This window comes from Podarcis cretensis (assembly GCF_951804945.1).
Source record: "Podarcis cretensis genome assembly, chromosome: 15".
Lineage (NCBI taxonomy): Eukaryota > Metazoa > Chordata > Lepidosauria > Squamata > Lacertidae > Podarcis > Podarcis cretensis.
The window spans coordinates 1240446-1268217 of NC_137185.1; the positions used below are offsets into that span (position 1 = coordinate 1240446).

General features: G+C 50.4%; 1 protein-coding gene across 2 annotated transcripts; it reads left to right on the forward strand.

Moving 5' to 3' along the window:
• The first annotated feature begins 870 nt into the window (after positions 1 to 870).
• TRAF4 (TNF receptor associated factor 4) lies at positions 871 to 27772 on the forward strand. 2 transcript variants are annotated; one of them, XM_079955747.1, is made up of 7 exons: positions 871 to 1048; positions 19440 to 19491; positions 20787 to 20891; positions 21906 to 22067; positions 23102 to 23263; positions 24042 to 24197; positions 25936 to 27772. In XM_079955747.1, exons 1-7 carry the CDS (start codon positions 918 to 920, stop codon positions 26566 to 26568), a joined length of 1401 nt encoding a protein of 466 aa, XP_079811873.1. In that variant the 5' UTR covers positions 871 to 917; the 3' UTR covers positions 26569 to 27772. The 2 variants fall into 2 exon arrangements, with proteins under 2 accessions (XP_079811873.1, XP_079811872.1); XM_079955746.1 differs by lacking the exon at positions 871 to 1048 and adding an exon at positions 3893 to 4178.

The following is a 27772-nucleotide window of genomic DNA, read 5'->3' on the forward strand; positions in this document are numbered from 1 at the left end:
AGAGAGAGAGAGAAGCCGCAAAGGGATCTGTTTGATCTGCAAGTTGAGGCATATCCTTGGCCAGGGTGGAGGAGCGGCCTCCCCCCTTCCCACATACAGACATTCTTTGTCTCGGCCACCATGGAAACCCAGGCAGGCATTTTGCTTCAGGTGCTCAGTGGCAAGGCAAAGGCACTGCTGGAGGGAAGAAGGATCCAGCCTTGTCCAAAGGGGAAAAGAACCAGAGGTCTCATGGACCGCTGTAGCCCAAAGTGACGCAGTGCATACAGGAGACCACCAGAACATTAGACGATTCTCACAGTGGCCTCCCAGGTGCCCCCAAAGCAGGATTTGACCACAAGAGCCCTCTCCCCTCCAACAACCAGCATTCAGAAGCATCGCTGCCTCTGACGAGCCGTCATGCCTAATTCCCATCCATACTCCTCCTCGAACTCACTTTTAATGCCATCCAGGTTCCTGCCTCCTGCAGCGGTGAGTTCCACCGTTTAACTGTGCTGTGTGAGGAAGGACTTCCTTTTAACTGCCCTGACTTTTCCAACCTTCAGCTTCAGTGGATGGGCACGAGGCATAAAGAGGGAGAAGCTGTTCTGCTACTGCCCAACTTCCGTGTTGCCCCACCGGGCTTCAGGGCCAGCCCAGGAAAGGCCCCAAGCCACAGTGTCCTGTCCAGGCCTGTTTTTGGAGATGCCCCATTCATTCCCTGAGCAGTGGGGCAGAGGATGCTACTCTTTGGAGCTGCAAGACCCAGACACTAGTCAAAACTCACGAGGCCTATGCTCAATTTGCATAGCTTTTCCCGCTGCCATCGGACCGTTTTGTGACGTGCTTCTCTTCCCCTTCTTGGGCTGGAGAGAGAGATGTGCTTGAGACTGCCCTGACGGGAGAGAGAGGGGCTGAACTGGGTAAACTTGCCGGAGATGGAGGAGCCTGGCGCTTTGACGGCCATGTGTCGACACGGATCCCAGTGTGACCGACGTGTGGGGCCAGCAGGAGAAGGTCAAGGGACTTTGAGCAAGCAGACCCCTCCAGCACGGCCAGCTGATAAGAGGTACAAAGCTCAGAACAACTCCTGGAGGGCAGGGCAAGCGGCGGCTTCCAGGCCACAATGGCTGCGTTGTGCCTCCACTGCCAGAGGCAGTGTACCTCTGGATTAAGGTTGCTGGGAATCGCAGGTGGGAAGAGTTGCTGTCGTTGTGCTCAGGTCCTGCTTGGTGGTTTTCCATGTGGGCATCTGGTTGGCCCCTGTGAAAACAGGATCCTGGGCTAAGTGTCCACCCCCCCCCTCAGCCTGATCCAGCAGCTTGGGCTTTTATTGCGCTATTTAGGCCTTTCTTGAACAATTGAGACTGTTCCACACATCTTTCGGCCTCTCCAAGCTGCCATGTTGGGCTGCTGACCACAAAAGGCTGCCACATTGGTCAGTGTGCGCCAGGGCTCAGTAGCAGAGCACCTGTCCTCAGGTTCTCCAGTTAACAGGCTCTTAGTGGCAAAAGACACACCCACCCCTTCTCTGCCTGAGCAGCTGCCAGTCAGAGAGAGCAGAACCAGGCTAGATGGACAAAGGTTTTGAGTTGGAATATGAAATGTCCATTGTTGCACTGAGTTTGCCAGCAGGACGTTCTAAACAGCGCAGTTGGTACAGCATCTTAATCTCAGGGTTGTGCATTCGAGCCCCCCAGTGGGCAAAAGATTCCTGCATTGCAGGGGTTGGACTAGATGACCCTCGTGGTCCCTTCCAGCTATGATTCTGTGATCTGCAAGGCCTCGTTTTTTGCTTTTGAAGCTGGTGTCTGAGCTGCAGAAAAAGTGAGGGGACATCCTGCCTCGCCGCCACTGATGCCTTTGGGCTTGTTTGGGCCCAATGAAACCAGACGTTCCAAATAATAATTTATCCTTAACAAGCCTGTGCAGTGTAGGCTAAGGGTGTTGGACCTGGACCTGGAAAAGACCACAGTTCAAATCCCCTCTCATGGGCTGGGAAGGGGCCAGTCACCCGCCTCTCAGCCTGACCTGCACCACTGGGGATTAAATGAGGAAGGATAAGAACCACATGGATCACCTTGAGCTCCTTGGAGAAAAAGCTGGAATATAAACACAATAAATAAAACAGAAATAACACACCTGGACAGTGGTGGCATCAGAAAATAATTTTGCTTTGGGGGGAATTTTGGGCAAGGGGCAGTGACTTAGCCCCCATGGCATCTGTCCTCTGCTAGGTGTTTTGATAGACTTCCAAGTGAGCCCAGGGCCACAGACTCATCCGAATTCCTGGTTTCTAATCTATACATGTTGTGAAGATGGTGCCTTCTAAGTAGATCATAGGGTTGTGTGTATGTGATGCTATATGCATCTGGGGGCTCCAACTTCTTCCTGATATGGGGGTGGGGAGAGGAATCTCCTGCTAGCTAATTAAAGAAAGTAGGTGAGAGTTGGAGAAGCAGGAGAGGAAGGCAGCAGAAATCTGGTGCATCAAAGGGAAACTGCAGCAGATTTGCATCTTCTCTTCCCTGGGGGTTTGTGTGTGTGCGTAGATGTAGTTTTGTGTCACAAACAGGACAGGGGGCCCACACTGCACAACCCACCCCCCACATTCCCCTGCACCAGCTGAAATCAAGAGCAGCTGTGTACTGTCTCCATGGCCCTTAACTTGGTGGTCTGCTGTGGTCTGGGCTGGGGGCGTGGAGAGGAGTTAGACACCCATCCTGCAGCTGTGCAGTCCTCCCCCCCCCCCCCCGCAACCACTGACGAGGAACACACACACATGTGCTTGAGCCACCAAGAGACAGAGAGAGAGAGAGAAACTGGGGGCGGCAAGGGAAGCTCTTTACTCAAGCTCAGTGAGAAGCAGCTGTCTTCTCCGCAGGCCCTGGCAAATCGTTGGAAGGGACCCTGGAGGGGCATCTAGTCCAACCCCCTACAATGCAGTGATCTTTTGTCCAACGTGGGGTTCAGACCCACAGCCCTGAAATTAAGAGTCTGCTTCTCTACAGATGGGGAGTGGGAGGACATGAAGGGGGTCCCCAGTTGGTTTTTAGACAGCAAGTCACCTCCTGATGCAAACCAGGGTGGAACCATGTGGTATTTGTGTCCCCAGGACTGTGCCCTTGGCAGGGTCCGCCTGACCAATGCCGTTGGAGGCAGGGACATACCTAGGCATTGGCCAGGCTGGACCCTGCTAAGGGCACAGGGACGCAAAAATCACAAAAAAATTAAGAGAGCCAGCAATTGCCAAAGGTACCAGGGAGAGGGATGTTGATACAGCTTTTTGTCAAAGGAGCAAGGAAGCCTAGATTTGCCTCTCTGGGTGGTGGATTAGCAACTGGTAGTATGTGGGCCATTACTGGCCAGCGGAGAGGGACACTTCTCTGGTTTGGAGGGCTGGTTTTTGTTCTGTTGCTGGCAGACCCTCTCCATTTGCCCCAAGAGCTCTGCAGCTGGATCAGGCCCACGGCCCACCTAGTCCTGACTCCTGCTCTCACGGTGACCCCCCAGAGGGACCAGAGTGAGCAGCAGCAACTCTCTGCACTTGAGATTCCCCGCGACTGCTACTCAGAGTCATTTGCTTCTCCTTGCCTTCCGGGGATGCAGCCTGCAGCTGTAGAAAAAGACCCCAGCGCTCCAAACCTGGGGAACAGAATGCTCTCTCTCAAAAGCGGGGGGGGGGGGGAGCAAAGTTGGCAGCTCTCCCAAGGCAAAAGAAAGAAAGAGAAAGCGAGGGGAGGCTCAGCCTGCAATAGAAGATAATGAACCACCCAAACCAGAGAAGCGGCGAAGCGTCCCTCGACGGCAGAGGAGCGGAGGAAAGGAGCGAAGTTGGCAACCCTCCCGAGGCGGGGAGGGGAGGCGGAGAGAGCGCGGGGAGGGGAAGGAGGCGGAGAGGCGTGGCGTTGCCTTGCCTAGGCGAGCCTAAGTCGGCGCTGCACACAATAGGGAGAGGGGTCGCCCGGCAGGACCTGCGAGGCCGGCGGGCGCAGGAGGCGACAGGGGCGGCGCGGGGCCTGCGGAGGCGCCTCTCCCCGGCAGGCCGGCGGGACCATGCCGGGCTTCGACTACAAGTTCCTGGAGAAGCCGAAGCGGCGGCTGCTGTGTCCGCTGTGCGCCAAGGCCATGCGCGAGCCCGTCCGCGTCTCCACCTGCGGCCACCGCTTCTGCGACACCTGCCTGCAGGAATTCCTCAGGTCAGTCCCCGCGGAAGGAGGAGCCGGGCCGGGGCGGCCAGGGGGCGCGATCCGGACGCAAGAAGACGGAGGCGCACGGCCCCTGCGCGCCTCTCCAAAGCGCGCTTGCTTGGAGAGCCCCGCTCGCGCGCCCTGGGCGCACCGCCGCCTCCTTTGTTCCGCGCCCGCTTCATTGCTAGGGAGAACTGGAGGGGCCCCCCACCCGCCTCCCTCCTTGGGGGCTCCCCCCATATCCCAACACTTGGCTCGGCAGCGGCAAATGGGATAGGCCGCTTCTCTGAGCGTGTGCAGAGTGCGGCGGCGCGAAGTCTTGCTGGGCTGCCTCCCTCTCCCACCTCATTCTTTTCTATTGTTCTGCCTGCTGTTGAAGGGCCCCTCCTGTCCTCCCCCCCCCACCCCGGTTGTCAAGGGCCTCGGAAAAAGGTGGGTGTCTTCTTCGCCCTCAGGTTTGGGGGCTGCTCAGAGCCCCCCGGGCGTGGCAGAGGTTTGGGGTTATCTGTCCCTTAACTCCATGATTTGAACCTCTGAATCAGAGTCCGGCTGGGTTGGACCCAGCACCCGCCCAGCAGAGCCGGAGAGCCACAGCTGGGTCCTCAGTGGAGAACCCCACCCCCCTTTTGCAGTAGGCTTAGCTGGATCTGTCTGCGTATAATTAAGGCGGCTTCCGTCTTCCCTTCCTGTTTAAATTCAGGACCATGAGGACTAGTGTCTTGCATTCTTTTTTAGGGAAAGGGCCGTAACTCATTGATGAAGCACTTTCTTATTTGTAGGCAGAAGGACCCAGTCTCAATCCCCGCTGGCATCTCCAGGCCTGGCTGGGAAACCCTCTCTGCCTGAAATCCAGGAGAGCCATTGCTGCCAGCCAGTGCAGACAATACTGAGCTAGATGGATCAGGTGTCTGGATTGGGGAAGGGCTGTACCTCAGTGACGGAGCCCCTGCTTTGCATGCAGAAGGTCCGAGGCACAAAATCCTTAAGTAGGGCTGGGGAGGAAACTTTGCAGAGCCACTGCTGCCAGTCAGTGTCGGCAGACACGGCTGAGCTAGCTGGAATAGCAGTCTGACACAACAGCTTCCCATGTTCCTGTTTAAATAAGCCCTTTTATTTGGAACGATGAGGACTGGCACCTTTATTTCTCAGGAAACTCTGGAGAGCTCTTGCTCCCATTGACTCCCAACATTGGCTACATGGGGTAGCAGGAGCCTGGTGGTGTCCAAAGGCCCACATGCTGTTCCCCCGTCCTCTGGGAAGATGAGAATGCTCTTGGCTGGCAAATATTTCTTGATATTTAATCTCAGAAAAAATGCAGGGCAAAGCCCTCCCGAGACAGCTTCTGAAGTCAACTCAGACAATATAAAAGAATGTTTCAGATATATTCCAAACAACCTAGTTGCAAAGCTATTTCTGTAAGGAAGACAACAAAGAAATAGAAACAGAATTGTTGGAATCCAATACTAAGAATTTATCGAAAATGTACAACTTGCTGTTGAAATGGAATACACAGGATGAAATGGTGAAATCAGCAATGATTAAATGGGCACAAGATATTGGACATGATATTATGTTTGCTGACTGGGAACAGTTATGGACCACCGGTATTAAATTCACTGCATGTAATGCTTTAAAAGAAAATATTATGAAAATGATCTATCGGTGGTACATGACCCCAGTCAAGCTTGCAAAAATTTACCACTTGCCTAATAATAAGTGTTGGAAATGCAATGAAACTGAAGGCACTTTTTACCACCTTTGGTGGACCTGCCCAAAGGTTAAAGCTTTCTGGGAAATGATCTATAATGAAATTAAGAAGGTCCTTAAGTGGACTTTTCCTAAGAAACCAGAGGCTTTTCTCTTGGGCATGGCTGGCCAATCGGTGTTAAAGAAGGATAGGATTTTCTTTATGTATGCCACCACAGCAGCAAGAATTCTACTGGCAAAGTATTGGAAGATGCAAGAACTTCCTACTCTGGAAGAATGGCAAACAAAGGTGATCGACTTTATGGGATTGGCCGAGATGACGGGCAGAATCCGTGACCAGGGGAAAGAGACAGTGGAGGAGGACTGGAAGAAATTTAAAATATATCTTAAAAACAATTGCAAAATTGAGGAATGTTAAGATGTCAGGGGGTAAGAAGTAAAGAATTGCAGCAGTAACTAAAAAAATTAAAGGGAATTTTATGAAAGGGAATTAAGACAATGGACCTAAGGGTTGCTAAAGAATCATTAAACAAGGATGCAAGGAAGGGGAGGCATGGGGAAGTCAAAAGAAAGAAGGGCATGAAATGAGGAATCTAAAGTTACATGGGTCTAATTGTTATGTCCCTTATCTGTTTTTTTTGTTTTTCCTTTGTTTGTTCTGTTGAGTGTTTTTTACTTGTTTGAAAAATCAATAAAAACTAATTTAAAAAAACACACACACAAAAAAAACAAAGAAATAGTAGTAGTAGTAGCAGTAATAATAGTAGTAGTAGTAATAATAATACGAGAGCCCTCTTCAAATATCTGAAGGGAGCTGTTCAGCAGTGGAACGGATTTGATAGCCATCTGTCAGGGCTCCTTTAGCTGTCATTTCCTGTATTGCAAGAGGGGGTTGGCCTAGATGACCTTTGGGGGTCCCTTCCAACTCTACAATCCTACAAATATAAATAATAATAATCCTGGCCTGCTAACCAGCTAGCTCCCTCTAATTCCCCCCCCCCGCCGTAAAGACCACCTAATCCCATTTAGCTCTTGCCCACCCCTGATTTCCCATCGCAATTACAAACATCTGCCTTTCCCCTTCCCTTCCAGTCCAAGGTTCAAGCCTCTCCCGCCGCTCAGGTGCCTTGTGGTCAGGCTGTTCCCTTGACTCTGCAGAGGCGTGACTCTGTATATGTTTGTGTTTCGTGGGTAAAGGCAGTAAGTTTTCCCAGATCTCCCTGGGCGTTGAATAGTTAAGTGTTTGGGGATCTGGGAGGGGCTGTAGCGACTGATCTCCTCTGCCCACCCCCACCCCAAAAAAGCTGGGAATTCTCTCTTTCTGCCAACCCCTCTTGTAATAAGATCTCTCTAACTAACAAGCAGGGACTGCTTGTCTGCTTAAGTGAATTTTTCTGGCCTTTGTAGAAAAGCTGCTTTGGGGAGGGGGGCAGAGAGGCCTGCGAGGCAGTGGGGGCCCTTGCATGACTGGCAAGGGGGGGCGCGGGAGAGGTGCTTAGCATATTGGCACCAAGGTCGCTTTGCAATTCGCCTCCTTGCAGCTTCCCAACAACCCTGCCAGGTTGGCCTTGACTGTTTGCATTTTAGAGGCAGGGAAGGGAAGAGGAGGCAGTGTGTGAGCCTCATCCAACACTCCCAAAAAAAACCTTCCTGATCTACTCAGAATCTGAGCTTTGGTGGAGAAGGGGGGAAGTTGATAAGCCGCCTGCATTCCTGTAATGTTTAACTTTCTTAGATGTCTGGCATTATCCAGGGATTTGAGGGGAGAAGGACTACAGCTGTTGTGGCTGCAGGTGGGGTGCGGATCAAGCACTGCACCTGGGATTGCTAGTTCAGGGTACCCTGCAGGCTACTGGGCGGGGGCCCTTCCTCGCCGCCGGCTTCACCTGGCTGCCAGGTAGCAGAACAATAGCCAGAGTTTTTGGGTCTGAACTGAGATGGAAGCAGCTGGAGATACAAAGACCTGCTTGCTCTGTGCTGGGCCCAAAGCTGCGACTAAGCAAGATATTTCGGGGTGTAAATGCTGCGAGCCCCTTTAAATCCTATGCTTAAATTGTACACGGGTCAGAATGTCTGGATAGGACCAGGGGGAGATCAGCATTTGAATCCTCACTCAGCTACGAAGCTCACTGGGTGTGTGACCTTGGAAGCCGGTCACCCACTCTCAGCCCAGCTTACCTCGCAAGGTTGTTGTTGTGAGGATAAAATGGGGAGCAGGAGAACTATGTACACCGGCTTGAGCTCCTTGTGGGGGGGGGAGGTGGATAAAAATGCAATAAAACCATATATCTAGAAGACTTTCCCCCCCTTAGGATACATTTGCACGTAGCAGCCAACGAAGGCAAGCCGAGAAGACCACTCGTCCTGCCCCCGGGAACTGGTATTTGGGGGTGCATTCAAACAGAGACCCCCCCTCCACTTTGGGGACACCGACATGCACAAAGCTTCTTTATTGCTCCAACTTTGCTTGGCACGTAGGCAAGCTTTCGGAGTTTCACCGAACTGTTAGTCAGCCGGGGACCATTCCAGGTGTTCCAGAGAATGAGTGTGTGTGCGTCTGATCCATGGGCCTACTTATTCACGGAGCGGAAAAGACGCCCGCGAGGCAGATTGACAGCGGCTTTTCCAGTTCAAGAGCCCCGTCCTTTCATAACCGTTTCCAGAGCGTTGCTGCGAAAACAAAACCCAAGTTCTTGTGCGCACCTTGAAGGCTGGCGAGCCTTTTAAACCCATGGAAAGCCTTTGCTAGAATAAATTTTGTGTGAGTCTCCCGGGTGTGGCACAGGTGTTTGAGTTGGCCTGTGCACTCTGTGTGTGTGTGTGTTTGGGTCATAGTAGTTTCCTGCGATTTCATAGCTATCTTTGCAAGCCTCCTCTTGCCTTGGGGGGGGGGGGTTTCAGGTTTTGCATTCCTTTGGTGAGTTCTGCATGTTTCCAACCCTCTCGCGCTGAAGTGTTGAGGCTGAATTGATGCAATACGTTTGTTCTTTTGTTTTATTTACTGCATTTATATCCCGGGTTTTTCTCCAAGGAGCTCAAGGTGGCATCCATGGCTCCCCCCTCCCCCCAATTTAATCCCCACAACAACATCCCTGCAAGGTATGTTAGGCTGAGAGAGGCAGTGATTGGCCCCCAGTGTCAAACCCAGTGAACTCTGTGGCGATTTGAACCCTGGTCTCCCAGGTCCTACTCCTCATCTAGTCCCTACAACAACCCAGCGAGGTCACCACTTGAGAGCTTCATGGCAGAGTGGGGGGGAATTTGAACCCTGGCCTCTCCCAGGTCTTTGCCCAATGTTCTGACCACTGCACACTAGCTTTCCGTGAACCGGTGCGTGCGATTTCATAGGGACACTTCTTGTCTCTCTGTCTTTCACAGACACATCCTTCTAACTAAACTTTTCTGCTCCTTTGCAGACACCCTGAACCTTTCCTTTTTGGCTGATCTTTTCCTGGGGTTCTGGGTTCAAGCCTTGCGGAGTGAGGGGATTTGGATAGGCATGTCTTTGCTTGCCTGGCCCTTGATGCACAACTGTGTGTGAGAGAGAGATAATGAGGCAGACATAAAAGGTTTTTGTGTTTTCAAGAATGCAGAAGGCATTTTTTCTCCCCTGACTTCCTTCATTCCACTGTGGCCTCCCCAGAGAGAGAGCAGATCCATAGGGGGCTGATTGGAGGGGGAGAGGCGCATGGGTGTGGGGAGGGGCAGAGTCAAGAGCCCAAAGCCAAGGAGCTGGATTCCACCTTAAGGCTCCGAGATCCTGTGCCTGGGACACCAAAGGGTCATCCAGTCCAACCCCCTCAATTGCAGTTGAAATCCAGCCCCCTCTTGTGGGTTGGGCTTGAGCTTGGAGTCAGGACACAAGAGGGCTGGAAAGAAGGGGGAGAGAAGAAAAACCGCCTTTAGATCAAGTTAGATCATTGGTCCATCTTGCTCAGCGCCAGCCACACTGACTGGCAGCAGCTCTCTGGGGTTTCCCCTAGCCCTGCCCGGATGTCGTCAGGAGTTGAACCTGGCACCTTCTGCGTGCAAAGCTGAAAGTCGTGAGTAGGAGGCTGATTTGAACAGGAGCAAAGGAAGATGGTACATAGGTCCAGCTAGCTCCTTACTGCTTACACTGACTGGCAGAGGCTCTCCAGGGTTTCAGGCAAGGGGCACCCCCAGCCCTTCTGCATGCCAAGCAGCTGTCTTGACACCCTGAAGACAGGCGATTGAGCCACCTTGCTGTTCCTACTTGGAAAATGGATGTAATCAGGCTACCTTCCTGGGGTGTTTTACCTGGAAGGAATGGTTAGGAGGTGATTTTTATGCTCAAAGGAGGGGGGCAGGGTCTCTCTCCCTGCAGAGCTCAGCTCCAGGGGTGCAAAGGGTTAAATCTAGAGGGTCTGGAAATTCCCAAGGTGGGGGGTGCTGCAGATTAATCCCCACCACAGCCTGCTGGGCCCATCACACTTGGCTGGGCAGGGAATGCGCTGAGGCAGCAGCCTGGGAAGGGCAGAAAAACCGGTTCCCCCCCTCCCCAACCTTCAGCCATGCAGATGGAGGTCATTCTGCCCCACAGCTGGGCTGCCTGCTCCCTCCAGCTTGCCTTTCAGCAGTTCTCCCCTCCACCTCCATGCTTGCATCGGCTCAGGGAGATGCACTCTGCATACACACAGAGGCTTCCCGGGGCCACTTCACCACACCCCCAGGCTGAGCATGGGCAGCATCCTTTGTTCCTATTTCAAGAAGCCCTTAATTCGGAACCATGAGGACTAGAACCTTAGCTGTCTCTTTTATTTAAAAAAAAAAAGGAAAGGGCCATAGCTCTGTGTGCATCCCCACATTTGTGGTGCCCCCTTGCCCCGAGACCCAGCTGGACTTGCAGATTGTGGGGGGCACACCCCTAGGCCAGTGCTCTGTTCCTTCAAGGGGCGAAGTGCCTGGGGAAGGGAGAGAGGAAGCCGACAATTCCCATCACCCCTGACCACTGGTCCTGCTAGCTAGGGATCATGGGACTTGTAGGCCAAAAACATCTGGAGGAAGGCTGCTCTAGTGCCTTTAGCTAGTCCCAAGCCAGTCCTTTTATGCTCAGCCAAGGCTTCCAGTCTCCCCCCCCCCTCCTCTCTAGCAATTCTTCCAAAAGTTTTGCCCCGATTCCTGCACTGCAGGGGGGTGGACTAGATGACCCGTGGGCCCCTCTCAGCTATGATTCTATTATTCTGCCTGGCTTGCCTCAGAGAGCAAACTTTTGGGGCGACCTGCTGCCTCTCCGTGCCCCTGCCTTCATCACACTCAAGCAAATGTGGAATCAAAGAATCGTGGCGTTGCTTAAAATGTATATAGAAAGTGCAGTATAAGCGATGGAAGTCAATCAATGAAATTTGATTCTTATTTTCATATTGAGATATTTGTAGAATAAACTTGGAAAAAATTCTTCCAACTTTTCTTCTTTTTTTTCCTCTTTATTTTTTCTTCTTTTTTTGTTCCTTTTTTCATATATATATATATATGTGCTTATTTGAAATATATATGTATGTATGTATCCAGCGCCGAGGGCCTTGTGGCGGTTCCCTCATTGCGAGAAGTGAGGTTACAGGGAACCAGGCAGAGGGCCTTCTCGGTAGTGGCGCCCGCCCTGTGGAACTCCCTCCCACCAGATGTGAAGGAAATAAGCAGCTAGCTTCTCTTTAAAAGACATCTGAAGGCAGCCCTGTTTAGGGAAGTTTTTAATATTTGATGCTGTATTGTTTTTAACACTTGATTTGAAGCCGCCTAGAGTGGCTGGGGAGACAGCCAGATGGGCAGGGTATAAACAATATTATTATTATTATTATTATTATTATTATTATTATTATTATCATCATTATTATCATCATCATCATCATCATTATCATCTGCAATATTTTTCTCATATTTTGTAACAATTATGTTAAATTTAAAAAATTAATAAGATTTAGAAGAAGAAGAAAAAAAGAATTGTGGAGTTGCAAGGGACCCTGGGGGTCATCTAGTCCAACCCAGCCTGCAGCGCTGGAATCCCATCTGAATCACATCTCTTGGCTGGGGGAGGAGAGGCAGTCGCCCGGCTACATGTGTGTGTTCCTTCCCAGACAGGTCACACCCGCTGCGCCCGCTGGCCGTTGCTGCAAGTTTTTCCTTGCCAAGGATCATAGCTGCTTGGCGCAGCGTGTCCCGGCCAGGGGTGGCCCCAAAGGACCTCTGCGCTTTCCCGTTGGCCGCCAGGCCCTGCTTGGCATGGGAGGGAGAGCAGCATGGGTGGCAGCCGATCTGACAGAGTCGAGCCAGAGCAGTAACTGGCACTGAAAATAAAGCTGCCCGTCTCTTAATGCCATTGCACAAACCTGTGGTGCAGCCGCGTTTGAAGCGCCACTGACCGTTCTGGTCGCCTCGCCTCAAAAAGGAGATTGTCGAGTTGGAAAAGGGGTGAGCGAAATGATTGAGGGGAGGGAGCGGCTCCCCTCTGAAGAAAGGAGGCAGCGTTTGGGACCTTTTAGCTTGGAGGAAAGGTGAGGAAGAGGCAACGCAATGGCAGTTTATCCAATTTTGCATGGCATCGAGGAAAGTGGAAAGAGAGAGAAGTTTTCCTCTTTCATAACCTTAGAAGTCGTGGAGGAAGAGTCAGGAGAGGTCAAAGAAAGGACCTGGTCATGCAGAGCGTAGTTAAACTGTGGAACTCACTGCCACAGGAGGGACTGACGGCCACAAACTGGGGTGGCTTTAAATGTGAACTGTGCCAGTTCCTGGAGAAGAGGGTGATGGACAGCTCTGCTCTGCCTCCACAGTCAGTCTTGCTTCTGAATGGCAGTTCCTGGACACCGCAGGAGGGGACAGTCGCTCTTCCGTGCGAATCCTGTTTCCTGGTTTCCCTTTGGCTATCTGGTTGGCCACTGTGAGAACAGGAGGCTGGCCAAGGTGGGCCATTGGCTCTTCTTAGTGATATAAGGACTAGAGACCCAAGGTGTATATTTTTGATTTTAATAACATTTCGGTGTTTCACTTTATTTGCATGTAACTTTTTTTGTTTTTGTTTTAATTATTATTGATACAGCAAGAAAAAAAGAAAAAACACAAATACCAAATTACACACAGGAATGACCATAGACACATAATTTTCTTAACAAACAATAAAACATATATTGGTCTTAACACTAAAGACCCAACCTCCCGTCTATTCCATATTTTGATTTCATATTACTTATTGCCAATATACACTTTTATCATAATTAGTTTTTTTCTTAATAGATCTAATTCCTTATATCTACCTTGCAACTACAGTGGTGCCTCGCAAGACGAAAAGAATCCGTTCCGTGATTCTCTTCATCTAGCGGTTTTTTCGTCTTGCGAAGCAAGCCCATTGACGGCTTAGCGCTATTAGCGGCTTAGCGGCTTTTAGCGGCTTATCATCTTAGCGGATAAGCAGATTAGCGGCTTAGAAAAAGGGGGGGGGAGGAAAAAAACCGCGCAGGAACTCGCAAGACATTTTCGTCTTGCGAAGCAAGCCCATAGGAAATTCGTTTTGCGAAGCGCCTCCAAAACGGAAAACCCTTTCGTCTAGCGGGTTTTCCGTCTTGCGAGGCGTTCGTCTTGTGGGACACCACTGTATTACTGAAGTTCCTCGAATGCTGCAACAGAATTTAAACTACTATATTTATTTTTCAAATATTCTTTGAAAACCTCCCATTTTGAAACAAATTCCTGTTTTGATTATGTAGCGTTTTAGAATGCATTCGGCTTGAATTTGTCGCCTGCGGTTTGTCCCCCTCATGCCATCCTCCATTCCCACATTACCTGACCTTCGAAGGGCAAAGGATGTTTTGCCACGAGAGGGATGTGTTGAACCAGCTCTCCTTAAAGCTCTCGGTGAGACGCAGGAAGAGGAGATGGGGGAGAAACTTACGACGCTGCTCCCTTCTTACTGAAGGTCTGGTTGCCTAGACGCAACTCTCCGATAAGCTGTACGTTGAGACCAAATGTTTTGGGACCTCGCTAGAAAGTTGACCCCCGTGTGGAGTCCTGTATCTCAGTCGGTCGAGCATCAGACTTTTAATCTCGGGTCCCACATTGGGCAAAGATTCCTGCATTTCAGAGGGTGGGACTAGATGACCCTTGTGATCCCTTCCTGTGATTCTGTGGTCTTTGTATCTCATGACCTGTAACCTTTCCTGACGTATGTTTAAGAATGCATAGATGTTTTATGACTCTTTGCCGTGTTTGAACTGCTATATAAGCTTTTGTCCTGAAGTGCCCCAGGGCACACCTCTGTTGGCACGTTGGGCTGAGCTCTGTCCTATTGCAATCCAGTCGTACCTTGGAAGTTGAACGGAATCTGTTCCGGAAGTCCGCGCAGCTTCTGATTGGTTGCGGGAAGCTCCTGCAGCCAATCGGAAGCGGCGGAAGCCCTGTCGGACGTTCAGCTTCCGAAAGAATATTCAGAAACCGGAACAGTCACTTCCGGGTTTTGATCGTTTGGGAGCAAAAACATTCGAGAACTAGGCTGTTTGAAAACCAAGGTACGGCTGTAGAAATAAATGTTGGGTCCTCCTGGATGCTGGACTTGGAATTAGTTTCCTTGGTTTATTTAACTGGTGGTGTCTCACCTGCATAACAAACAAGGGGCTGTCAAAGTGAATTCTTACATTCTTAAGTTCCAGAGGAATCTCTGCCCCAGGGAGATTACAGTTCATGGCAGACATAGCTTGAGTGTCATCCCTGCTGCTGATCCATCATGGCTTCTCTGTGGAGACCCAGATCCCACGACCCCCCAGAAGCCAAGTTCTCTGCCTGGTCCACAGCCCACTGGACCAGGTGTCCTGCCCGTCATGGGCTCCCTGGCTCAGAGGAGAAGCTGAGGGCAGCGCCGTGCGCAAGTGGAGCGACCTGGTGTGCTTGGCGATGTCGTTTGGAGGGGCTGCCGGCGCCGGAGTCCCTGGGTGCAAATAAGAGAGAGGAACTTTGGGCTGGCTGGTGTTTCATTAGGCAAGAGCCACAGTGGCTCCACTCTCCCAGTAAAGTTACTGAGGATCGCAACTGGGGGGGGGGAGTCTTCCTCCCTCTCTCCCAAGACTAGAACTTGTGAAGATGAGCGCTGGAAGGTTCAGGACGGAGAAAAGGAAACCCTTCTTCATGCAGCGCACAGTTAAACTCTGGAACTCCCTGCCACTGGAGCGATGGATACCCACCGTAATGGCTTTCAAAGAGGATCAGATTTATGGAAGAGGAGAAGACTGTGAATGGCTGCAAGCCAGGATGGCTCCACGGTCAGAGGCAGCGATGGTGATGCAGCCTAGGACCCATGTGCCTATGGGACTGCCTCTCCTGGTATGCCCCGCAGAGGACCTTAAGGTCCACAAATAACAACACTTTGGAGGTCCCAAGCCTCAAGGAGGTTAGATTGGTTTCAACTAGGGCCAGGGCCTTTTTGGCTGTGGCCCCGATCTGGTGGAACGCTCTGTCACAAGAGACCAGGGCCCTGCAGGACTGGACATCTTTCCGCAGGGCCTGCAAGGCAGAGCTGTTCTGCATGGCCTTTGGTTTGGACTCAGTCTGACCCTTATGTTTCCCTCCCCTTATGGTCTTGATTTATCGGCTACTTTAAAACGATGCCTTATGAGGAACGGCTAAGGGAGCTGGGCATGTTTAGCCTGGAGAAGAGGAGGTTAAGGGGTGATATGATAGCCATGTTCAAATATATAAAAGGATGTCACATAGAGGAGGGAGAAAGGTTGTTTTCTGCTGCTCCAGAGAAGCGGACACGGAGCAGTGGTTCCAAACTACAAGAAAGAAGATTCCACCTAAACATTAGGAAGAACTTCCTGACAGTAAGAGCTGTTTGACAGTGGAATTTGCTGCCAAGGAGTGTGGTGGAGTCTCCTTCTTTGGAGGTCTTTAAGCAGAGGCTTGACAACCATATGTCAGGAGTGCTCTGATGGTGTTTCCTGCTTGGCAGGGGGTTGGACTCGATGGCCCTTGTGGTCTCTTCCAACTCTATGATTCTATGATTCTATGAGGCTGCATTTTAAATTGCATTTTAACCTGTATTTTAAATTGGTTTCCCCCCCCCTTCTCTTTTTCTCCTGTTTTTACTGTGATTTTATTGGTGTTAGCCGCCCTGAGCCTGGCTCTCGCCGGGGAGGGCGGGGTATAAATTATTATTATTATTATTATTATTATTATTATTATTATTATTATTATTATCCCTGTTGCTGGAAGCCGCAGGAAAGGAGAGAATTGCTCTTGCGCCCGAATCCTGCTTGTGGGTTTCCCACTGGGGTATCTGGTTGGCCCCTGTGAGGACAGGATCCTGGACTGGGTGGGGCCCCCTTTGGCCTGATCCAGGCGTCAGGCTCCCCTCCATCCTGCCGCAGTCTCATGTCTTGTTCTGGTGTGAAGCAGCTCTTTTGTCTCCTGGCCAAACCACGGACAAGGGCTTGACTCTCCCTTCGCTGGCAGCCTCTTCTCAGATCCAGCCCCCAGCAGCTGCCTGGTTTTCCCCACAGCTGCCACCCCTGGTTTCAAGGTTCCTGGAGCCGGCAAAGTTGTTTTTCATCACCTGTTGGGCCGGCTTTGCTTCAGCAGCTCTAAAAGACACAGCCATAAGCAGTCCTAGAATCAGAGCGTTGGAAGAGGATCCCTAAGGTCTTCTAGTCCAACCACCTCCTCCGCAAATCAGAATATTGTGAGAGCCATGCCAGGTCAGAGTTTTGGGTTTGGCGAGTAAAGAGGCAACACGACGGGAAATGTACGAATGGAGGATGCGAAGAGAGAAAAGCTCTTCTCATAACACTGGAACCATGTGGGCGTTGAACAAATCTGAATGCTGGAAGATCCAGGAGAGGGAAAAGGAAGGAATTAGTCAGGTAGCATGGAGTTCAACTGTGGATCTCCCTGCCACAGGAGGCAGAGATGGCCACCAACCTGTGTGATAGGAATTTTGAGGTCTTAGATATATGTTAAATGCTCATAAGTGTACCAACCAAGCACTTACATAGATCAACACAGGAAGGCCAACCTGAACCCATTTTGATTCCCAAACTGAGCAAATGTTTTTCTGCAAGGTCAAAGGAAAATGGAAAAGCCTCCCCATTGTCTTTTCCTTCACAAATCCTGTCTTAAGGGCACATTTGGCTCAGGAACTAAGTATTTATCATTGCAAAAGACTGGCCAGGCAATCCAATCAAGTGACCATTAAACCGGTAACCTGGCAGACAGGAGGTAAACAAAGCACTCAGATTTCTGCTGTAGTCCGCCCTTTCTGTGATGTAGGTATGATGTATCGGGGTGGTGGTCTTGGGTTATACCCCTTCTGTGATGTATGTATGATGTTTCTGGGGGTGGTCTTGATCTACAGGGTGGCAGTTTCAAAAGTCTATATAAAAGTCTGGGTTCTGGTCACCTCAGACTTGCTGCAGTAGCAAAATTTTAAAATGTAGTATTTTTGTTTTGCTTTGCTTTGAATGTGTCTGGTTGACCACCGCTTAGTTCAGATGCCAGGAGCACCCCAACGGACTCCAATTTGTGCCTAGCCAGCAGGCATAGTGGTTAGCGATGGGTTATAGGACTCTGGGGGACCGGGTGCGAATCCTCACTCTGCCCATCTGGCAGCTCGCCAGGGCAGCTTTGGGCCTTCTCAGCCTGGTCTGCGGGGAGAGGGTCCTGTGGGGCAGCCCCCCAAGGTCCTTGGTGCAAAGGTGGGATGTAGAGGTGGTAACAAATAGGTCAGAGTGACTGTTTTTAAAATAGACGGCACCAATTTACTTCTTATACAAATATTGCGGCACAGTATATGCCAATGTCTGGCTTATTTAAAACTATATAGAACCTTTATTCTCAAGAATAATGGAGCTCACAGGTGCAGAATACTTTTTTGAATATTAATCTTCCTTGTAAAAGGAATCGTTGTACGAGTTGATATTTATTTATCCTTTTGGAGCTTTGCTGTATCCTTGTACGTTTGTCCTTCCAGCCTGTGACGCTTTATGGTTTAATTCTTTCTTGTCTTCTCTTTTGTGTGCACTTTTTGTTGCTGTTAACACTTTTTAAAAACCCCACACAGATCAGAGAAAATAAAGGAAATCCCTGTTAGAGAGTGCTTGGGTGGGGGGGGGGTGTATTAGGAAACATCTCACGAGACAGTTTGGAGCCGGGGTGGCCTAGTGGTTAAGAGTCTCGGACTAGGACCTGGGAGAGACCCGAGTTCGAATCCTCACTCAGAAGCCAGACCTTGGAAGCCAGTCATGGCCTCTCAGCCTGCCTTGTTGGGTGGATTAAATGAGCGGGGAGAACTTTGTAGGCCACCTTGAGCTCCTTGGAGAATAAAGGTGAGCTATAAATGCCCCACTTTGGCCCCTGGGTCTCCATTTCCTCTGCAAAGCCGGGACTGGAGTGTTAACTTTGCAGGGCCCCCGTGGCATGAAGCTGGGGGGTGACACACAGTGGGAAATGGGGCAGGGCTTGGCCTGACAGATGTGACATTGGGATTAGCAGGATTTGGCCCTCTTCCCAGCTCGCTCTTGCTTCCGCCCGGTTGCTCCCGACTATTGAGGTTTGTTTGTTTTATTCCCCCCCCCCCCCCAACCACCACCCTTGCGTGCCACTCCTGGGGCTCTGCTGCCGACGCGGCAGGTGGTTTATGGGGCCGGCTGTGTCCCCCCACCGAGCGAGGATTTCAGACAGATGGAAAGGATTAGAGGAGCCCGGCTGCTTCCTCTCCCTGGCAGAGACCTCCCCAGGTAGAGAGGCAGGGAGCGTTTGCCACAAGAGTGGTTCCGGGAGACTTTCAGAAAGAATTTTCCTTCCGTTAGGTCCATCAAGCTCAGTGATGCCTGCACTGACTGGCAGCAGCAAATCTCCATGGTTTCAGGCAGGGGGACGTTTGGCAGTCCCCGTGTATTATTACATTTCATTTCATTTATAAATGATTGTAAAGGGGGGGGGAGAGAAGTGGTTTACCAAAAGGATAAACCTGTAAAATTATCACTTAGGGAAAATTTGACATCCGTAGCTGAAGACAACTCGAAAAGTTAAAATAGGCGTAGACTGAAAAGCAAGCGAGAATGTTTTGAGCTGTTACAGGGAATGGGCTTGCCTTGTATCAATAGGCCGGGAGTTCCAAAGTGCGGCTGCTGCTGCCCAAAAAGATTTGAGTTCTTGCAAATGTGGAACGGGCATTGTGTGGCACCCGTGAACAGTGCCAGTTTCGCCAATCGAAGCGGGTGCGTGGGCACAGATGGGAAGGGCGGTCTCTACTGGGAGATGCTGCTAGGAATTGAACCTTCTGCATGCAGAACACGTGTCCTAACACTGGCCCTTCCCCCCGATAAAATAAGATCCCATTCCTCATGTTTCCAAGGAAAGTAATAACTTGTGCAAAATGAGGACAAATTGGTGAATGTGTTTTTATTGGCATGACATATGTGGGAGATGGCTGGTTTTGTAGTGGGGAATACAGACTATTAAGGGGGGGGAGGAGCTTAATTGGAAGAGCCATTGGCTGAGCTGCTGTGATGTCACAGAAGCTCCCAGGATGGTCAGCTTCTCAACCTCTTCCTTTTCCTCCTGCAGCGAGGGGGTCTTCAAGTGTCCAGAGGACCAGCTGCCCCTTGACTACGCCAAGGTGAGTGCCCCCCACCTAAGGAACCCCTTCCTTCTACTAGCGGAAACGTTGGTAGGCACTGAGGGCTACAGGGGAGGCGCTATTCCTCTCCCCCACTTGCCTCCCTCTCTCCTCGCCTGAAGACACCTAGTTTGTACAGTAAAATCCATATTTAAAAAGTTAAAAATTAACCGTTGTGGAAAGTTACTATTCTTAATTGCCTGGCAGAATAGAAGAGCTTTCGTCAGGCATTTAAATGTTAGAACAGAAGGTGCTTCTTGTCAGTCACTCGAGAGAGAGAGAGAGAGAGAGAGAGAGAGAGAGAGAGATTGTATGAATAATAATAATAATAATAATAATAATAATAATAATAATAATAATTTTTATTTGTACCCCGCCCTCCCTAGCCAAGACTGGACTCAGGGCGGCTAACACCAAATATAAAACAATTGTTTGAAATACAACTTGAAAACAAGATTAAAAGACAACATTAAAATGCAGCCTCATTTCAGCAGAAACTCAAAAACTTTTGGGGGGATAAAAATGTCGAGTCTTCACCAAGGCTAACTAGCCAGACTGGTCCTATGTGGGCCAGAAAAAAGCCAGGGAAGTTCCCAAGTAGGGGTTCCATCACAGAAGGAAAGAGGAAAAAAGAATATATATAAATACTTTTAAACAAATAAATGGATCAATGAAACAAGGCACTCTGCATGTGGTGGGTTCTGCATTCAAAGCTCATCTCCTGCTGCCCCTTGAAAGCTGCCCCACGTTTTGTATTTTGTATTGTATTGTATTATCCATTGAAATACCAAAAACCCACAGAACCCTTTTTACGTACGCAGCCACAGTGGCTAGGATTTTAATAGCAAAAAATTGGAAAGGCAGCTTCATCCCCAATGGCAAGTGAACTTGCGAAAATGACTGGGAGAATAAGAGGAGACTTAAACCAGAAAGTCAACAAAGATTGGATAATATTGAAAGAATACCTTAGAAAGTAGTATGATAATGCAAATCTTTTGACAGATTTGAAGTATAAGGAAACTATAAAAGTAAAATTTCTTTTGATAAGTAACAGAAAAATAATAATAATGAAATGTGTATAGATTAATAAAGTGTAAAAAGTACAATGAGATGAATCGGAAGTTAATGATATGTTGTTAGTTAGTGTCTGTGTTTGTTTCTGTGGGGTTTTTTTTGTCCTGTTTGTGTTACGTGTAAATTGTTTTGTAATAAATAATTGTTTTAATCAAAATAAGGAAAGAATTCTGTCCTGCAGGTGCTTTTTTGCGTCTCATATTTCCCCCTTCCTTTCCCAGATCTACCCAGACCCAGAACTGGAGGCTCAGGTCCTGAGCTTGACCATCCGGTGCATACACAGCGAGGAGGGGTGCCGCTGGAGCGGGACCGTCCGCCATCTGCAGGTGAGGAGACAGGCTGGAAAAACCAGGGATGGGGAGCCCTCAGCCCTCCTGGTACTGGTGTGGTATGGCGCTCGTCTTCCCTTGACCTAATGTGGTCCATCCCTTAAAAAGTAAGGTTAAGGTTGTAGTCCTCATGGTTTTGAATAAAGCATTGTGGATCAGAGAGCTGGGCTTCAGTCCTTAAAAATAAGGTTAAGACTGTAGTCCCCTTGGTTCTGGACCACAGAGCTAGGGCCCATTCCTTAAAAAGGAAGTTAAGATGGGTTTTGCGTTTTTTTAGGTTTTTATTTATACTTTCCCAATTTCTACATTTCATTAGTTTTACAATCAGTTTGACATTCCAGCATTTGACTTCCTTCCCCCTCTTTTGGCAGTTCCTTAAATTTATTTCTTAATATCTTCTGCATATCCAAGTTTGTTTAACTTACTCATTTTATTATCTACTGTAGATATATACTCTTTTAAAACTGCAGGTTATTACACTAATCCTGCTAATGTTTTTATCTGTTTACAATTTATCTGTAAATATTCAATCAACCATTTCCATTATTTTACAAAAAGTTTGTTATCTTGATTTCTTCTTCTTCCTGTGAGTTTCGCCACTTCTGCATTATTCCATAAGTTTCTGTATCCATTCTTCCTTTGCTGGGACATCTTTTTAACAATTTTGGGCAAGTGACATTCTTGCTGCTGTAGTAGCAGACATGAATAAATTTCTGTACAATTCAGGTAGTTCTGTCCCTTACTGTATTATGAAAAACTTTTAGGAAGTTAAGATGATAGTCCTCATGGTTCTGGGTTAAGGGTTTGAAATAGGATCTCTTCGGCAGAGTCAGACCATTGGACGGTGGAGTCAGCAGCCCTCCACGAAGGGTATCTTAGCTTAGACCTTCCTGGGAATCAAACCTGGTGGCCCTCGCTTCCCTGACCTGTGTGAAGAGGGCTGGGGAAAGGAAGAAGTTTTCTGGCTGACCCCCCCCCCCAATCCTGCTCCCCCCCCCCCGTCTTGCCCAGGTGCACCTTGGGACGTGCAGCTACAACGTGGTGCCCTGCCCCAACCGCTGTGGGGCCAAGCTGAGCCGCCGGGACCTCCCGCCCCACGTGCAGCACGACTGCCCCCAGCGCCACCTCAAGTGCGAGTTCTGCGGGGCCGACTTCACAGGGGAAGCCTACGAGGTGAGCAGGCGGGGCCGGAGGGGCGGGGCTTGGGAAACGGGGCGGGGTCTCTTGGCCGTGGGGCATCCGGGGCATCCGTGGAGCAAAACTTTGGGGTCCCGTTTCCGTTGTCAGGATAGATCCTCGTCCAAAAGGCACCCGCCTCAGGCCACTCGCCAGCCCTGCTGAGCTGCTGCCATTGGCTGAGCTGCTGTGATGTCACAAAGCTCCTCGGAATGTCAGGGGCATCTAAGAGGTGAGGGAAAGCTTAGCATTAGAATGGGGAGACAAGGACAGGTTGTGAGCTTGGTTTGTCTTGTAAGGGGAGAGAGGCCAGTTGGCTGAGATTTAGCCCAGAGAAAGAGGAGGGGCTCTTTGACTTCCAGAAGTCCATTCGACTTCCAAATTTATTAAATCCATTTTTAATATTATTGTTTTTAATTCATTAAAATGTCGCGATGCAGTGCTTGGAGTCTGTATGTTTGCTTTCTGATTTTCAAGTCGAACAAATGGTCAGAAAGACAAAACAGGTCTATGTCTGTGCTGCTGTCAATAACTGTCATGCAGTGATTTGCTGTTGTGTGCTTTTAGTGAATTTTTTAAAATGGATTTAATAAATTTTTATTCGTATGTTTTCACTGCCAGCATGCCAGTAATGTAACATATATTTAAACGTAAATAATTAGGGGTGGGGCTGGAAAACTAGGGAGAGATCCTGAGCTACAGACCTTCGCCTAAAAAAATAATAATAATAATTGAGATTCCTGGTCCTCATGGGTCTCAGTTAAGGAACAGAGGAAGCTGCCAAATGCTGCCAGACCTTTGGCCCTCCTAGCGAGGTGTTGCTCACACTGACCAGCAGCAGCTCTCCTGGGTCGCTGGCCAGAACTCTGCCCCAGCGCTGCCTGGAGATGGTTTGAACCTGCCAAGCAGCTGTTCTGCCCTTGAGCTGTGGCCCTTCCCGCAGAGAGAATGCCCAGGCAGGAGGGGTCCTTCTGGTGCCCCCTCCCTCCGTATTAACCCCATGGGCTCTCCCCCTCTTCCCCCCCCCCCAGAACCACCAGGGCCTCTGTCCCCAGGAGAGCGTCTACTGTGAAAACAAGTGCGGCGCCCGGATGATGCGACGGCTGCTGTCTCAGCACATGCTCTCTGAGTGCCCCAAGCGCACGCAGCCCTGCGGCTACTGCAGCAAGGAGTTCCTGTACGACACCATCCAGGTGGGACCCGGGAGAAGGCGGGACCTGCGCCAGGGGCGCCGGGGGGCGGGAGGACCAGGGGAGCCATTGGCAAGCTCCAGAACGTAGCAGAATGGCTTCTTTCCCTTTCCCTTTAATTTGCTCTTTAAATAATAATAATAATAATACTTTTATTATTTATACCCTGATTTCCCCAGCCACTCTGGGCAGCTTACAACATTTCTAAAAACATCAAGCATTAAAAACCTCCCAATACAGGGCTGCTTTCGTTTCCTTATTTACATTAGTTTTCCAAATCTTACTGTATTATGAATTTAGATTCAGATAGGAAGCTGTGTTGGTACGACGCAGAAGAAATAAATTTTAAAAATTGTCCAGCAAACTTAGTTGGTCTTGAAGGTGCTACTGGACAATTTTTATTTTTTAAAATTTATTTCATCTGTATTATGAAAATCTTACATCAAGCATTAAAAATCCCCCGATAAAGGGCTGTTTTCTTTTTCTTATTTACATTAGTTTTCCAAATCTTACTGTATTATGAAAAACCTTAACAAAAATCTTGCATCAGGATTTAGTAGAACTGTTAATAGAGCCGGGAGGGCCCCCCAAGGAGCATCTTACCCCAACCCCCTGCAGTGCAGGATTTGCAGCTAAAGAAACCTCCCAACCTTAGAAACCTCCCAAGAATTCTAGAATTGCAGAGCTGAAGAGGGAACCCCCCCCCCCCAAGGGTCGCCTATTCCACCCCCTTGCAAACTGTCTCGGAGTCTGTCTGAATCCTCTTCCTCCGCTCCCCCAGAACCACGAGTATCAGTGCCCGCGTTACCCCGTGCCTTGCCCGAACCAGTGTGGGGTGCCCAGCATCGCCAGGGAAGACCTCAGTGGGCACTTGAAAGAGAACTGCACCACGGCACTGGCGCTCTGCCCCTTCAAGGAAGCTGGCTGCAAGCACCGGGTAAGGCCTTCCTCCTCCCTTTGCGCAGCCTTTCCTTTACTGCTGTGCCTGCCCCTCGCCCCAGTCTCGCTCTCTGACAAGGCCGGGCATCCAAAACCCTCTCCGCTGCGGCACAAGCCCTTTCAGAGTTACTGCCATGTTATTTTCAGAGTCATCGCCATGGCCAGCTCTTCCTCACAGGGTTGTTGTGAGTTTAAGGGGGAGAGATGTGTACACTGCCTTCAGCTCCGAGGGGGGAATGTAATAACAGAGAATGAGAGGGGTGATTTAAAAAGGGGGCAGGTTTTCTGAAATGGGGAGGTCCATTTTTGAAAACTTTTATCCAGTTTTCTAAGTCCCCAGAAGCAATTTTCCTTATTTTAGCAATGGGTGCCCAGTGTCTATTTTATTTGTGGGCATTATCAGTTAACTAGAAGGGTTTTTGAGGACTGTGTTAAAGCCAGCAGATCATTGCAGGGCTGTCGATGACTTGTCGGACCTCGCTGCTGTCTCAGGATGTGTCTGACAATGGCCGTAGGCTGTGAGGGCTTTTAATAAAGGGGGGGTTAGGCAAATTTGTGGAAGAGGAAGAGGCAATCAAGGGCTGCTTGATGTGGAGGCTCAGTGGAACCTCCAGGACGCAGAGCAGTCTACCTCTGAATGCCAGATTCTGGGACAAGTGAGGAGAAGGCAGCTGCTTGGCCACTGGAGGAAACTAGAGGAGTCTGGCTGCTGGATAACAACCCTCAAAGTAGTTTGCAAAGAGAATAAAACAATAAAATTATTAAAACTTGTCCCAGCTTTCTAAACATCTGGGTAGGCTTGTTTAGACAAAAATGTCTCCAGCAGGCACCGAAAAGAGGACGGCAAAGGCTCCTGCCTGATATCAATAGGCAGGGAGTTCCAAAGTGCAGGTTCTGCCACACTAAAGGACCAAGTTCTTATAAATGCAGAAGGGGTCTCACGTGGCAGAGGTGACAATTCTGGTTCTCCCAATCGAAGAGGCCTGGATGGGGGCAGCGGATCTGACAGGCAAATTGGCCCCAAGTTGTCAAGGGCTTTGTATATTAATAGCAAGGCCTTGAACGTGGCCCAAAAGCAAGTACAGTTCTCTGAGCGCAGGAGTTAAGTCCCGACAAGGCCTCCCTCCTGTCGGCAACCGGGCTGCAGCATCCTGCACCGACGGCAGCTTCCGGATCAGGAGCGTGGGAAGCCCCGCCTAGAGCGCATTGCAGTAGTCCAGTGCTGAAGTCTCTGCGCAAGAAAGGCAGGAGGGGGAAGCTGTGGCCACAATCTTGGCTGGCTTTGAAAGAGAACTAGGCAGATCCAGGGAGGAGGAGGAGAAGGCTGTTGATGACCACCAACCAGTCAGAGGCAGATCCTGCTTGCAGGTTTCCCATAATAGGCATCTGGCCGGCCACTGTGCGAATGGGAGGCTGCGCTGGCTGGGCAACTGGCCTGAAGCAGTGAGCTGTTCTTACACGCAGGTTGGTCTTGTGTTCAAATTCTGCTTGCGGGCTTCCCTCCAGGGGGGCATCTGGTTGTGAGAAGAGGCTGGGCTGGGTGGGCCCTTGGCCTGATCCTGCCCGGGCTCCTCTTCTTACCCTTGACCCGAACTACAGAATTCAGCGCTTCCTTTCCTCCGGTTTCCTAGTCCTCGTGATTCTGTAAGGATCAGGGGGGCCGCTGCCCTGATCCCAGCAGGCTGGCCTCTCGTTCTTACGATGTCCCTGGTCTCTCTCCCCCCCCCCCCCCGCAGTGCCCCAAGCTCTCCATGAGCCGCCACCTGGACGAGAGCACGAAGATGCACCTGGGCCTGATGTGCGCCCTGGTGGCTCGCCAGCGGCAGGAGCTGGGGGACCTCCGCCGCGAGGTGGAGGAGCTGGCGGTGGGCAGCGAGGGCGTCCTGATCTGGAAGATTGCCGACTACGCCCGCAAGCTGCAGGAGGCCAAGGCCCGCAGCAACTTCGAGTCCTTCAGCCCCCCCTTCTACACCCACCGCTACGGCTACCGGCTGCAGGTCTCGGCCTTCCTCAACGGGAACGGCAGCGGCGAGGGCAGCCACCTCTCGGTCTACATCCGCGTCCTGCCCGGCCAGTACGACAACCTCCTGGAGTGGCCCTTCGCCTACCGGGTCACCTTTTCCCTGCTGGACCAGAGCGACCCTTCGCTCTCCAAGCCGCAGCACATCACCGAGACCTTCCTGCCGGATCCCAACTGGAAGAACTTCCAGAAGCCCGGGGCGGGGCGCACATCCCTGGACGAGAGCCTGCTGGGGTTCGGGTACCCCAAGTTCATCTCCCACGAGGACATCAAGAAGCGCAACTACGTGAGGGACAATGCCGTCTTCATCAAGGCCTCGGTGGAGATCCCACAGAAAATCATCTCCTGAGCGCCTTCGTCCCCAGAAAGACGGGATTAAATCTGTTCCTGCTTTGCAACGGGTCAGACTGGATGAGCCTTGGTGCGCCCTTGAAACTCTACAAGTCTGTGATTATACGGTTCCCTGGAGGTCTTTTAAGCAGAGATTTTTTGGGTAGGGGGTTCTCTAGCTGTGATTCCTGCATTGGACTAAATGGACCCTGGAAGTCCCTTCAGACTATGATTCTCCGGAGTGCTGCATCAGAGTTTTGCATCTGAACATATTGTACTCTTGTCTTGCCCAACTTGCCCTTTGTAGTCCTGACCTCTGGACTGATTCTCAGCCTCCCCCCTGCCCCCAAATGGTGCTAACTTGCTACAGCTGAAGGAGGAAATCCTGCCTGCCTTGAGACCATCTCTCCCCCCCCCCCCCGCCAATGCAGCTGGGCTGCCTCTGTTTTCCTCCCCCCAAAAAAATAATAATTCCTCAGCTCTTCTTCCAGAGCATCCTGCCCTGGTCTTTGTCCTTTGGGTCTTGGGTTCAAGAGGCAGGAAGAACGCTTGACCCTTTCTTCACGACAAACGGCAGGGTTGGCTATGGGGTGTGCAGAGGGGGGGGGGTCCCCCAGGGAGAGAGAGAGCGCACTGGGGCTTTTGGCTTTGCGATGGGCCAGTCTTCCACCAGATCCCGCCTTCTCTCCCCCCACCAAAAAAGCCAGCTTTCCTAGCCATAGTCCTGGGAAGAATGTGTCCCTAAATGGGGGTCTGTCTTTCTGTCTGTCTCCCTCGGTGGTCTCTCAGGGATGCCCTGCAGTCGCTTTGGACGGACGCTTGAGGAGGTCAAGGCCCCTTCTACCTTCCAGGTACGGCCACTGGCCAGCATCTCGAGGCTACTGACCCCAATAATCTTCCCTCCTCGTGCCTGGACCCCTTTGCCGCCCACTCAGTTGCCTGGATTGATCTCCTGTTTAGCAGGGGGAGCAGTAGGGCAGGGAGAGGCCCCCCTGTCCCCCTACTCCATCACAGAGCCATATTTTGTACAGGGAGCCCCAGAGTCTTTGAGTGGATCTGGTCCTCCTTCATCCTCTGTCCTGTTTTTGGAATCAGTTTTCTCCCGGAGGGGTGTTAGGGGGGAGGAGCAGCTACGATTTCTGCTCCTCACTTCCTTTCTCTGCCTCTCTCTCATTCTCTCTCTGTGTGTTTTTTTTAAATAAACAATTTCGTGTATTTATTAA